Genomic DNA, 14289 nt, shown 5'->3' on the forward strand with positions numbered 1-14289 from the left:
AAAAAAAAAAAAAAAAAAAAAAAAAGAAATAGGCAGAAGACATGAATAGACACTTCTCCAAAGAAAACATCCAGATGGCTAACAGACACATGAAAAGATACGCAACAACACTCATCATTAGGGAAATACAAATCAAAAACACAGTGAGATGCCACCTCACACCTGACTGAATGACTAAAATTAACAACACAAGAAACAATGCCAGGTGTTGGTGAGGATGCAGAGAAAGGGGAACCCTCTTGCACTGTTAGTGGGAATGCAAACTGGTGCAGCCTTTCTGGAGAACAGTTTGGAGGTTCCTCAAAAAACTAAAAATAGAACTACCTCACAATCTAGCAATTGCACTATTATATATTTACTGAAAGGATAAAGAAATACAGATTCAAAGGGGTACATGCACCCCAGTGTTTATTGCAGCATTATCAACAATAGCCAAACAAGGGGGAAAGCCCACATGTCTGCCGAAAGATGAATGGATAAAGAAGATGTGGTGTGGGGGCGCCTGGGTGGCGCAGTCGGTTAAGCGTCCGACTTCAGCCAGGTCACGATCTCGCGGTCCGTGAGTTCGAGCCCCGCGTCAGGCTCTGGGCTGATGGCTCGGAGCCTGGAGCCTGTTTCCGATTCTGTGTCTCCCTCTCTCTCTGCCCCTCCCCCGTTCATGCTCTGTCTCTCTCTGTCCCAAAAAAAAAAAAAAAAAAAAAAGATGTGGTGTGTATATACAACAGAATATTACTTGGCCATAAAAAGGGAAATCTTCCCATTTGCAATGATGTGAATGGAGCTAGAATGTATTATGCTAAGGGAAATAAGTCAGTCCAAGAAAGACAAATATATGATTTCACTCATGTGGAATTTAAGAAATAAAACAGATGAAGGGAAGGGTGAGGGAAAAGAAGAAAGGTTAACAAACCAGAAGTCTTTTTTTTTTAATGTTTATTTATTTTTGAAAGAGAGAGCAACAGAGTGGGAGCTGTGGAGAGACAGAGAGAGAGAGAGAGAAAGAGACAGAATCTGAAGCAGAGTCCAGGATCTAGACAGATCCCAACACTGGGCTTAACCCACAAACTATGAGATCATGACCTGAACCAAAGTCAGGTGCTTAACCAACTGAGCCTCCCAGGTGCCCCACAATCCACAAGAGACTCTTAATAATAGAGAACAAATTGAGCGTTGATGGAGAGAGGTGGATGGGAGATGAGCTAAATGGGTGATGTGCATTAAGAAGGGCACTTGTTGGGATGAGCACTGGGTGTTGTATGTAAGTGATGAATCACTGAATTTTACTTCTGAAACCAAAATTCTACTGTATGTTAACTAACTAAAATATATTTTAAAAAGAAAAAAGAAAATGCAAACAAATAAAAAAGCCAAAATGATTTTCCTGAGATTTAAATAGATTGTTTTTTGGCTCAACTCCTGCTTTTAAAAAAATAAATAAATAAATTTGATTAGTTTTAGGGATAATAAAATAAGGACTTGAAGAAATAATTTTTCTCAAAAATATGAAAAAGTGTTCTAGTCTTCAAGATCAAGTCTGGTAAGCATAGAATGCAGATACTGCATTTGTACAAGGCAACAAAGTATACCATACTGTAAATTCCTGATGGCAGCAGAACCAATGGCTAATGCTAGAATTGTGGAGTGATTTGAGATATCTGACCCTGTTTTCTTGGTCTTCAGAGAACTTCAGGTCTTGCCCTGAATCTTAATTTTAGCTTTGTCTTCCATATCTGCACCCCTACTCATTGTTTCAGTCAAACAGAAGTAACTTTGTAACAATTTTTCAGGATCTGCACTTTCTAATAATTCTGCCTTGGCAAGCTGCATGATCCCTTCAAATCTACATGTCCACATTCTATCAACTCTTTGAAGTGCACCAGTTTTCATCATATATCCATCATATCCCTGGCAGATATAATCACTTCTTGCTCTGAAGTTGCACAATACTTGTTTCCATGTGAGAGATTATAATCTCGGTTACATTTATATGTTGACATGTTTATCTGTCCCTTCATAAAGTCATCTTGAGTTCAGGGAATCTCATGTGGATCTTTTCATCCATACAGCCAAATGCAGTGTCTGGCATTTGTAGGTGCCTAAAGAGTAGTTGTTGAACAACATTTGTGTTGCAAATACAGACAACATGAAGAAAAATTTGTTAGAGGAATAATTGCTCACATTGTATACCTACTATCTTCTAGGCACTGCATTAAACATTCTACACATATTGACCATGTCATTCACTTCTTTTAATAGCTTAGGATACTGAGGCTCTGAGAGGGGATTGTATTAATACTAAAAATGAGGTTGAATTTATGATGGTCTTCAAAACTTGTATTCTTTGCCATACTGTTCGGCAATATATAGTGACAAAATAATGAATGAAAAGCTGAATGAATGAAAAATGAATTAATGAATAAAGAGCAGCCTTCTAAGTCCCTTGTCCAATGTGCTTTTCAGGAAGACCCTAAGAATGACTCATGGATCTTTGCCCTGACTGTGCTTCTGAGCAGCACCTTGATCTACAACAGCATGGGCACCATCAACAGCCAGGCCCTGGAGCAGCTGCAGTATCCTTCCAGGGACCAAACCACCACGTTTTATTGAGTTTACAGGAATGGCAACTGAGACTGTCCTCTTTCCTGTGACTTAATTGTCATGGTTGAAGAAGGGGGTGAGGGGACACCGAGAACAAAAATTAGTGTTTATAGAATGTATTTCTATCTGAGATCTGGAAATTGTGGTGTAAAGTACTTTTTCCTTAGCTGAGTTCCCACAGCTATATGACTGAACTAACGCAGCTGGTCAGGGCAAAGTCCTCCTCAGACTACACTGGGGTAGAGGACTCTGCCAAGTTTGTGAGTTTCTTTCCAGACTTTATTTGGGCTTTACGAGATTTCACATTGGAGATGAAGATAAATGGATACTCCGTAACTGAAGATGAGTACCTGGAGGATGCCTTGAAGCTGCTTCCAGGTCTCAGAGTATGGCTTAAATGGTAGAAGGTTTTTTTACTGGGTGGGATCAGCTGAGTCCTGTCAATCAGCATTTCACATATATGTTTATTTGAATTTGGATTGAAGCCAGTGCTAATGGTGATTGGGTTTTGTGGGTTATTATTACTTTAAAATCTCCAGCAATTGAAGCTTAAGGTCACTAAAGAAATTTAGGGCCCCATTTTGGATCAGATAACTTAATGCTAATTAATGCCAGGAAAAAAGATCCCCAGATTGCAATCAGTGCTATAACTTCTTGAGGCCCACATATTTCTGTAGCTTGTTAAGTGTTCTTCCTGTTCTTTCTTTAAAAAAAAAAATCAGATTGGAAGTTGCTAGACAAAATCACAATGAAATTAATTACCTTATTTTTGAAATTTATTATAATAGTAATAGTAATATGGTAATTGGAATAGTAAAATAGTAAGTATATTTTAATAGTAAAATATATTTTACTAGTACCTAGAGAGTTATATTCTTCACAGAAAGGGTATTTTCCACACTAACAGGTCCAGAAAAAAATGTTGACGTACCTTTCCAGTAAAACTGTGAGTCCTTCATGTCACCTTTCTTATAACATCATCCTTTTCATTTTGTAGCCTTACACAATATGCTATTTTAATATTATGAATTTGTCACGTTATATTTAGCAGAGTGGATAATAGAAGGCATCTATAGGGAATATCTATTTTTATTTTTTCATTACTTTATTCTTTATTAAACAGCTGATATGTGCCATAGAGTTGCTCTTAATTGTTCTATGAAGTCTAAATTAATCTGATATAGGGAAATGATGAGGTCTCAAATTACATTTAGATTAATGTATACTTTAGAGATTTCAGTTACAGGACTCTCTAAACATATTTGCGGTATGATCTGATTTTGGCTTATGCTTATAAAAGTTTTCTTTACTGACATGGGTATCATCTGTTTCCTTCCTCACATTTCCCCAGCAAAATGTTATCCGTTTGTTCTGGCATCACTTCAAGGCCCATATTTCTTTTCTTTTCTTTTCTTTTTTCTTTTTTGTTTTTTTGTTTTGTTTTTTTTTTGTTTGTTTGTTTTTTTGGTGTTTATTTATTTTTGAGAGTGAGCGAGCAGGGGAGGGGCGGAGAGAGAGGAGGACAGAGAATCTGAACTGGACTCCGCACTGACAGAAGAGAGCCTCCTGCGGGGTTTGAGCTCATGAACTGTGAGATCATGACCTGAACTGAAGTCAGATGCTCAACCAACCGAGCCACCCAGGTGTCCCAAGGCCTATTATTTCATTTTTGCCATGGAAATAATAAGATCAGAAAAGTACCACTGACCTTTTTTTTTCTTTTTCCTTTTTTTTAATTGAAGTATAGTTGACACATACTGTTACAGGTGTAGAACATAGTGATGTGACAACTCTATACATTATGCTATGCTCATGACAAGAGTAGCTACCATCTATCACCATACAATACTATTACAGTGCCATTAATTATATTCCCTCTGCTGCGTCTTTCATCCCCATGACTTCTTCATTCCATAACATGAAGCCTGTACCTCCTACTCCCCTTCACCCATTTTGCTCATTCCCCCACCCCCATCCTTTCTGCAACCACCAGTTTGTTCTCTATATTTACGGGCCTCGGACTCTTCTTTTCTTAATCACTAAACATGTATTCAGTATTTAATCCATGGGACTCCATAAAAATGCTAAGGAAACTATCCTAAGGTTCTTCTCTTGGGCTGAATGCCTCTCTTTCCTCTCCTGAAGTACTTCCTTGACTCTTAACTCTGTTCAAGGAATTTTCCTTAACTTTGGTATGTTAGCCCAAGATTGATTTGTAAAACACATGATTAGAATAAAGGAGATTTACAGTCATAAGAGCTGCAGTGATGCAAAGATTCCTGGAAATGAAGTCCTCACCCCCTTACCTGGAGACTGCCTTTCAGTGATCAATTTTTTTCCACCTTTGTAGGCACAAATCCCAAAATCCAAAATTCCAACATGTCCAGAGAGTGTATCAGACAGTTCTTTCCAAAACGGAAGTGCTTCATCTTTGACCGGCCTACAAATGACAAAAATCTCTTAGCCCATATTGAGAATGTGCCAGAAGACCAGCTGGACAGTAGTTTCCGGGAGCAATCAAACAAATTCCGTACCTATGTTTTCACTCATACAAAGACCAAGACCCTACGAGAGGGAATCATTGTCACTGGGAACCGTGAGTCACCTTTGTCCCACAGCATGTCTCTGTATCAGTGTGCGTGGTGGAGCTTTGAGTATACTCTGACTTTGGCAGTAATTTTGTTGACATCTGTTTGTCAGATGTCAACTGACTATGGAGAAGCAGATATTCATGCCATGAAAAGTATCCATACATGTTCCTTAATTAGTCTCCCTATGTGAGGGTTTGCTGAGACTTAATATATCTCAGAACCTTAATTCACTAGTTATAAAAAGGCAAGATGGAGTTAAAGAGAGGACATCTGTAGATTGAGAAATCCTATGGGATATCTTCTGGTCTTTAAGGATATAGTAGATATTTTGTAAACTTACATGAGTCATATCATAAATAGGAAGCTATAAATTCCTTTAAGCCTATTGAGATAGAAGATTATGTATAATCTTACATGCAGGGCATGCATGCTTCATGGGTATGTGACTTATGTAGTCCCATGTGGAGATGGGCTCATACTCTGACTCTGTTTTATTTTGTTTTGTTTAAGTTTATTTATTTATTTTGAGAGAGAGTATTCCAGGCTGTCAGTGCAGAATCTGATGTGGGGCTTCAGCTTAAACCATGAGATCATGATCTGAGTGGAAATCAAGAGTCAGTTGCTTAACCAGCTATACCACCCAGACATCTGTCTATCACTGTTTTGAATTCTTGATCATTTTCAACTAGGAGCCCACATTTTTATTTTGTACTGGGCCACACAAATTATGTATCTGGTCTTGTTTGTATACACTACTTCACCTATATAACCTATTCCTTTTTATTCTCATTGAATGGGAAACTATTTTTCCAGTGACCCATGAGCATATTTGTTGTAACTGGTAATTTAAATTATAATATGAAGAAATGGAGAACAATAAAAGAAAGAACAGGAAAACAGTAATGTTGTTAGAAAGGAATAGATTCCCAAAGAAGAAAATAAAGTTTCCTTCTAAATAAGGTGGGGTTTTTTTTTTTGTGTGATCTCAGGATGATGCTCCATAAAAACTGGAAGCCAGTGATTAAGACCTCACTATTTATCCTCAAATTTCCTGGCCTATTCAGGGCTGGAGACTCTGTTGAAAGCCTATGTGGTTGCCATCAAGACGGGAGAAGTTCCTTGCTTGGAGAATGTGGTGACAGCTCTTGCCCAGCGTGAGAACTCAGTGGCCGTGCAGAAGGCAGCCGACCACTACAGCGAGCAGATGGCCCAACGAGTGAGCTTCCCCACAGACACGCTCCAGGAGCTGCTGGATGTGCATACAGACTGCGAGAGGGAAGCCATTACAGTCTTCATGGAGCATTCCTTTAAGGATGACAAGCAGGAGTTCCAGAAAAATCTCATGGTAATTGTCTTATAGTAAAAACCTCATGGTAATTTATCACTCCTGATTTCTCCCCTTCTGAAATGATGCTTAGAGCCTATATTTTTTATTAAATAGCTCATCTCTACAATGATAGAAGGAGCCTGGATTGTTGTGAGACAGGGCTTTACAGGGCTACAGTTCACCCTTTTACTGTAATGTAGGCAGTTCATTAATTTTCTATTGCTGCACTAAAAATTGCCATGAATTCACCAGTTTAAAACAACAAATATGAATAAGCTCACCAATCTGTAGGTCAGAAGTCTGGTGTGGAATGGTCCTGTGCTCTGTTCATGGTATCACAGGCTAAGAACAAGGTGTCAACAGGACTGAGTTCTCATCTGCAGGCCTCTGAGGAGCCTCCAGTTCATTAAGGTTCTTGGTGTATCCAATCCCTTGGATTGCAATTTACAAGTTCAAAGAAAAAAGTTCTGTTTTTATATCTTCACATACTAGAATCCTGTTGGAAGAACTCATTAACGATTCCAAACTCTCTTCAGAGTATTCTTCAGTCAGCACTGGGGGGTTGATTTTCTTTGTACACCAAATCCATTTGTAGCAACCCAAATCCTCTGAGGAAGTGCTACTTCTGGCCACAAATCAACTTTCTATTGTTTATTATTGATGGTTGGGTCACTGTTAATCATACTACAGTAGAAGGAAAATTGGAGTTTATGTCTTCCAACACCATCATTTTGTAGATGATAAGCTTGAATCCAAGGGAGTTAAGGGGCTTTCCCCAAGTAACACAGAATTGATAAGAACTAGGACTAAAAGTCTTTTGACTTCTGGTCCATTCCATGTTTCAGTCTACTTGTAGGTGATCAGAATGCTTTTTCTAAGAGGATGACATTGGACTTCCCCTTCTAACAGCTTCTTTCTATTGGATTTCTCCCCCATTTCTCTGGCAGGACATGATAGAAAAAAAGAAGAAAGATTTCTTGCTGCAGAATGAATACACATCTGTTAAATATTCCCAGGCAAAGCTTCAGCAACTTACAGAGCCCCTGATGAAAAGCATCTCAACAGGAACTTTCTGTGTTCCTGGAGGACACAGTCTCTACTTAGAAGCAAAGAACAAGGTTGAATGGGACTATAACCTAGTGCCCAGGAAAGGGGTTAAGGTAAGGAATAAAGAGGGAGGGATAGCTGTCAGAACCGTAGAGTCAAAGGGTGTTGCTTTTTCTGAAAATCTAAGGTCGTAGCACCATTTTTATGGAGAAAGCAGAGCAGGGCAATATCTCCACATTTTTAGCTTTTATCCACAGTTATATGTTGTTGAAGGAACTGGAAATATATTTGCAATATTTCGGGAATTCTGGGTTAAAGAGAACAACTTTTCTTTATCAAACAATGTGGCCATTTCTTTGCTAAGTATAGAGGATACAAAGAGTAAACACAACCTTTGTTCTCAAGATGATGATATTACCTGAAATGAAGACAAAAAATTGGGCAAATATATAATTATCATACTTTGATGAGCAGATAGTAAAATAATGGTAATGATTATTGATGATAACAATCATTATGATATTGGCTGATGGGGCCCCTGTGTGGCTCAGTAGGTGAGTGTCCGATTCTTGATTTCAGCTCAGGTCATGATCTCATGGTCATAAAATTGAGCCCTGAATTGGGCTCCATGCTGGGCGTGGAGCCTGCATAAGATTCTCTCTCTCTCCCTGTCCATCTGTCCCTCCCCTGCTCATTTGCATTCTCTCTCTCTCTCTCTCTCTCTCTCTCTCTCTCTCTCAAAAAAAACTAGTAGACATGTTCAGCACCCCCTTACTATGCCATGCATAAATAACCTATAATCAGGTATTTTGGTTGGATTGTCAATTTAATGCTCAGAATGTTATTATAACTTAGATACTATAGTTATGCAGTTGAGAAATGCAATACACAAAGAAGTAAAAAAGTTGCCCAGAGTCATACTACCAGCAAGGGGAGAGCTGGTAGGGCCGCTCAGAGTAATTGGCCATCCTCCAAACTGGAAATGTAGCTTAGCAAAGCACTCTGAAAGAGCAATAGGAGTTACAGAATGAAGTATCCATAAATGTTATCCTAGTTAAGAAAGGGTAGATGAGCATCCTGGCAGAAAATAGATTGAGCAAATGTTTGAGAAAACAGGAGTCCCTGTTTATATACACACTGAAGTCTGCTGGGCGGCACCTGGGGTGGATAGTGGAAAGCTTCACTGGAAAGAAGGATGGAGGGCTGCAAAGGAGGCTGCAGTGGAAGGTTTCAGGTATCACAGAAGAACTCAGAATTTATATTGGAGGCATAGAAGGAAAGTTAGGGATATCTAAGCAAGTGAAAAATTTACAAGGCCAGATTTGTGACTTTGTAGAACAATAATTTCCCCCAAAAGACACGATGTGTGCTGCATGTCATGTCTCTTCTCCTTGTTTCCTCAGGCAAATGAAGTTCTCCAGCACTTCTTACAGTCCCAAGTGGCAATAGAGAAATCCATCCTGCAGGGAGACAAAGCCCTCACCTGTCAAGAGAAGGCACTCGCAGGTACAGGTGCAGGGCTGAGCTCATAGCAGAGTGGGTGGGTTGCTGTACTACCTCCAGACAGAAATGAGGGCAAAACCTGCATGAAACAAAGAGCTTCCTCTCCTACTGTGGAATGACACTGCTAAATACACATATAACAGTCAGAGTTGTCTTTTTATATCAGGCAGACAAGGAGGGCCATCTCCATCATATTCTGAAATGTGCTCTTGGTGACCCACATAATTTGGGGGCTTCTCAGCTTCCTTTTCAAAGTCAGTTTGGTATCTGTGCTAAGGAGAGTAGAATCAGACCTGACTGTTGCTTTCTTCTCTAAAACATTCGTGGAACAGCTGAGCGGGCTAAGAAGGAGGCAGCTGAGAAGGAGCAGGAGCTGCTAACTCAGAAACACAAGGAGCAGCTGCAAAAAATGGAGGCTCAAGAGAGAGGCTTCAGGGAAAACATAGCCCAACTGAGAGAGAAGTTGGAGAAGGAAAGAGAAAGCCTTCAGAGAGAACAGGAAAATATGCTGATGCACAAGCTGAAGGTAAGCCTTGGCACAGAGCTGGGCAGTGCTCCATGGACAGTGCCCTGGTTCCTGAGGAAGGGGAGAGCCAAACTATTAAAAATCATGATCCCAGGGAGAATCATAAAAGACATATGATTCATTAAAACCTCAGATCTTTCTGGACCCTGCTGGGGCTCTTAAATCCACACATTCCAAAGGCTTATGTAGTTAGAGAATTTGTAGTATGCAATTAACATCCCTAAGGGTGCTGGGCTGCTGTTTGTGGTGATTGTTAGGATGGTTTCATTGGACCCAAATTAAATAAGGCCCTAGTCTGCTCGTCCTTAGGATTCTTGGTTCAGCCATCAAACAGACCTAAAAGAACTCCAGCTTATCTTAAAAGTATCAGAAAGACTTGAAATACAGGATTCTGAAAGCTCTAAAATTTGCTGCATTTGTTTCCAGATCTGTGTGAGTCGTCCAACAGAGCACAGAGGAAAAGTAATTCTTCAACTCAGTCTGATGCTTGACAGCCAGTGTTCTGGAGGGGATCAGTACTTCCCATTTTTGTTAGACGTGTGTGTTCATGCTACCTTGGTGGAACTGAGAAATAGAATTAATCCTACATCCCCCTGAAGGACATCCTCACTGCTGGAACTAAGAGGATAGTTCCTAGGTCTGATCTAGCCTGACCCCACCCCACTCTTGGTGAGATGGTGCTGAGGGAATTGTGGGAAGGTGTAAACCATGGATACTCCCACTCTCCAGGATCCACTCATCAAAGAGCACTCTTGGGTGATAGTGCAGTAGACATGGTTCTTCCGTGCTGAAACTGTTAGACTCAAAACCCTTGCTTTTGATAATAGAGGATTTTCAGAAGTGAACTCCTTCTTTTTTATAGGTCCAAGAAGAACTTCGTAATGAGGGATTTGAAAAGAAATCTGAGAAGTTGCGTAGAGAGATACAGCTACTAAAAAAAGAGATTGTGGCAAATAAAGATAAATATTTGTTGGATCAATGGATTATTGATGTGACTGATGGAGTATTCAGTAAAGAAACGCCGGATCATAGTGAGTTGCCTGGTTTGGGGATGAAGATTCTCAGCTCATAATGACATAGGCTCAGAATTCCTTTTAGGGATTCATAAAATGAGGGTTTTTGTGATGCTGTGACTTATTTTGGAAGCACGTGTCATATTAGTTTCTTTTAACAAAAGTTTAAAGATCAACAGTGATTAATGATTACTAAGGCCTGACATACAAAAGACATACTTCATTTTGATCAAATAAAAGAAATGGTAAACAAGATTGTTAAAAGATAAACGTAGGGGGCCTGGGTGGCTCAGTGGGTTGAGAGTCCGACTTTGGCTCAGGTCATGAACTTGTGGTCCGTGAATTCGAGCCCTGCATCGGGCTCTGTGCTGACAGCGAGGATACTGGAGCCGCTTTGGATTCTGTGTCTCCCTCTCTCTGCTCCTCCCCCACTCATCCTCCCTCTCTCCCTCCCTCCCTCCCTCCCTCTCTCTCTCTCTCTCTGTTGAAAATAAATATTAAAAAAATAATAATTTTAATAAAAGATAAATGTAAGGAAAAGCTGAATTTGCAATTGCAGCAAAACAGATGAGATACTGCAGAATAAAATCATCAGACCTGACCATTGCTTTCTTCTCTCTCTAAACCATTTGTGGAACAGCTGAGCGGGCTAAGAAGCAGGCAACTGAGAAGGAGCAGGAGCTGCTAACTCAGAAACACAAGGAGCAGCTGCAAAAAATGGAGGCTCAAGAGAGAGGCTTCAGGGAAAACATACCCCAAATGAGAGAGAAGTTGGAGAAGGAAATAGAAAGCCTTCTGAGAGAGCAGGAAAAAGTGCTGATGCACAAGCTGAAGGTAAGCCTTGCACAGAGCTGGGCAGTGCTCCATGGACAGTGCCCTGGTTCCTGAGGAAGGGGAGAGCCAATACTAACAGAAATCAAGATCCCAGGGAGAATCATAAAAAGTATATAATTCATTAGAACCTCAAATCCTTCTGGATCCTGCTGAGGTCCTTAAATCTACACAACTCCAACATTTCTGTAGTGGTAGTCTTTTTTTTTTTTTAATATTTATTTATTTTTAAGAGAGAGACAACTCCAGTAGGGTGGGGAAGGGAGGGGAGGCAGAGAGAGACACACACACACAGAATCTGAAGCAGGCTCCAGTCTCTGAGCTGTCAGCCCAGAGTGCAACGCGGGGCTCGAACTCATGAACCACAAGATCATGACCTGAGCCAAAGGTGGATGCTTAACCGACTGAGCCACCCAGGTGCCCCTCTAGTGTTCGTCTTTGAAATGAACAAATAACATCCGCAGATTGGTAGGTTGCTGTCTGTAGTGACTGCAGCATGTTCTCTTAATGCTTGGATTGGGTAGGACCTCAGTACTATAGTCTTTAGGATATTAGTGTAACCATCAGATACATCTAAAATAGATCTACTGGGTTCTGAAAGTATCAGATTATTCCTGATATGAACTATAGAATTCTGAAAGCCCTATAACTTGCTGTATTTGTTTCCAGATCTGTGTGTTACTCTATAAAGCCCAAGGGAATAGTCTTCCTTATTCCAGTATGCAGCTTGATAGCCTGTTTTCTGCACAGTGTTAGCAATTCTCATTTTTTGTAGATGGTTTTGGCCATCATACCTCAAGCAGAACTGAGAATTAGTTAGAACCAAACCTACATTCTCTCCCAAAGGGCATCGTTAGAACTGGAACACATTTCTGTAATAGTTCTCAGTCTTGACTCAGCATCTCCCCACCCTCAGTGAGATGATCCTGAGAAAATTAGGAAGTTACATGCCATAGATACTCTTACCATCAGTTTCAAATACATGGATATATTGAAAAACCCCATCAAGGAACACTATGAAGATAGAGAAGAAGGTATGAAGATGGGTATGCTTAGCTTAGCTGCTAGTGTTAAAAGTGAAACCCAACTTGATAATTGGGGACTTTCAAAAGTGAACTCTCCCTTTTAGAAACCCAAGAAAAACTGCTTTTGAAGGATTTAAAGTTCTGGGATCACAAATGAAATAAGCTCATAATTCCTGTTAGGAAATTATAGAATGAGACTTGTTATGCTGTGACTCATTTTTGAGGTATATGTGTCATGTTAGTTTCATTTAACAAAAGTTTAAAAAGTAATTATCTAAATATATGAAGGTCTTACCCAGAAAAGATAAACTTCATATTGACAAAATTAATTTGGAGAAATGAGAAGCAAATTAAAAGATACAGTGGAAAAAAAGATCAAATTTCCAGTAACATCAAAAGCAATATGATACTACAGAATAAAATCATGAAGTACGTAAAATTTACATGAACAAAATTTTTTAAATGGTATGTAAGACACAATTTATAAAAATGGGCAGAAATTAAAATTTCAATATTATTTAAGTTAATATGGACATTTAATGTGATCCAAAAATATATCAAACATAATTTTTCAAGAAGTAGATAAATTAATTCTGAAAGTTTTATGGAAAAGCCACAAACAAAAATATCCAGTGCAATCCTGAAAAAAGACAAATGAAAGGGAACTAGCTTTAGCCACATGTTAAAACATCCCAAGAATTAGCATTGTGGTACTAACATCTGAATATTGAAACAATGACAAAACAGACTTGGAAGTTTAGAAATTGGTGCATGAAGCTCCTGGGTGGTTCAGTTGGTTGAGCATCTGACTCTTGATTTCAGCTCAGGTCATGATCCCATGGTTGTGGGATCAAGCCCCATCTGGGACTCCATCCACATTGAGCATGGAGCCTGCTTGAGATTCTCTTTCATTCTCTTTCTGTCTCTCCCCCTCTACTCGCACTCTCTCTTTCTCTCAAAAATTTAAAAAAGAAAAGAAAAGAAATTTGTGCAAAGTCATGCAGAAATTCAGCAGATGATAATTTGGGCATTTTCTTGTGTGAAAGAATATGGGATATTCAGCCAATGGTGTTTGAACTATAGGCAGCCATCTGAAAAAGAAAAGTTGGGTTCTCCTTTACATGTAAATTTCAAGATGGTCCAAGTAAATTTCGGATGGTTCAAAGATACAAACATGAAAAATTACAGCATAAAATTAAATAATGGGGGGGAGTTAAAAAAATAATATGGGAGTAGGTAGGACCTTCTTTTTTAAAAAAAATTTTTTTAATGTTTATTTTTGAGAGAGAGAGAGAGGCAGACAGACAGACAGATTGTGGGTGGGGGAGGGGCCAAGAGAGAGGAAGACAGAGTCTGAAGCAGGCTCCAGGCTCTGACCTGTCAGCACAGAGTCCAACGCGGGGCTTGAACTCACGAACGGTGAGATCATAACCTGAGCCAAAGTTGGAAGCTTAACCGACTGAGCCACCCAGGTGCCCCAGTAGGACCTTTCTAAGTATGACATAATGGAAATAGATAAAAAAAGATATATTTAAAATTTTTTTGAATGTCGTTGACACACAATATTACATTAGTTTCAGGTGTGCAACATAGTGATTTGACAAGTTTATACATTATGCTATGCTCACCACAAGTTTAGCCAGCATCTGGCACTGTACATTGCTGTTGCAGTATCGTTGACTGTATTCCCTATGCTGTGATTTTTATTCCTGTGACTTATTCATTCCATAACTGGAAGCCTTTCCCACTCCCTTCATCTATTTTGCCCATTCCCCACACCTCCTTCCCCTCTGGAAACCATCAGTTTGTTCTCTGTCTGGTACTACTT

The 14289-nt window shown here is 39.6% G+C and overlaps 2 protein-coding genes across 6 annotated transcripts in view; both read left to right on the forward strand.

Moving 5' to 3' along the window:
- The window catches only part of LOC125912429 (guanylate-binding protein 1-like), a 182199-nt gene that overhangs the window by 103703 nt on the left and 64207 nt on the right, over window positions 1-14289 (forward strand). The gene's annotated exons all lie outside the window — the stretch shown is intronic.
- The window catches only part of LOC125912427 (guanylate-binding protein 4-like), a 107956-nt gene that overhangs the window by 80730 nt on the left and 12937 nt on the right, over window positions 1-14289 (forward strand). For 3 of the 4 annotated variants that reach the window (XM_049616831.1, XM_049616829.1, XM_049616830.1), the window contains exons 4-12: window positions 2461-2570; window positions 2780-2976; window positions 4949-5194; window positions 6254-6534; window positions 7464-7676; window positions 8967-9069; window positions 9399-9592; window positions 10455-10623; window positions 11246-11439. In XM_049616831.1, coding sequence (XP_049472788.1) covers window positions 2461-2570; window positions 2780-2976; window positions 4949-5194; window positions 6254-6534; window positions 7464-7676; window positions 8967-9069; window positions 9399-9592; window positions 10455-10623; window positions 11246-11439 — 1707 coding nt within the window. The remainder of the gene's footprint in view (window positions 1-2460; window positions 2571-2779; window positions 2977-4948; window positions 5195-6253; window positions 6535-7463; window positions 7677-8966; window positions 9070-9398; window positions 9593-10454; window positions 10624-11245; window positions 11440-14289) is intronic. The other variant, XM_049616832.1, reaches the window with a different exon arrangement.

This window comes from Panthera uncia (assembly GCF_023721935.1).
Source record: "Panthera uncia isolate 11264 chromosome C1 unlocalized genomic scaffold, Puncia_PCG_1.0 HiC_scaffold_4, whole genome shotgun sequence".
Classification (NCBI taxonomy): domain Eukaryota; kingdom Metazoa; phylum Chordata; class Mammalia; order Carnivora; family Felidae; genus Panthera; species Panthera uncia.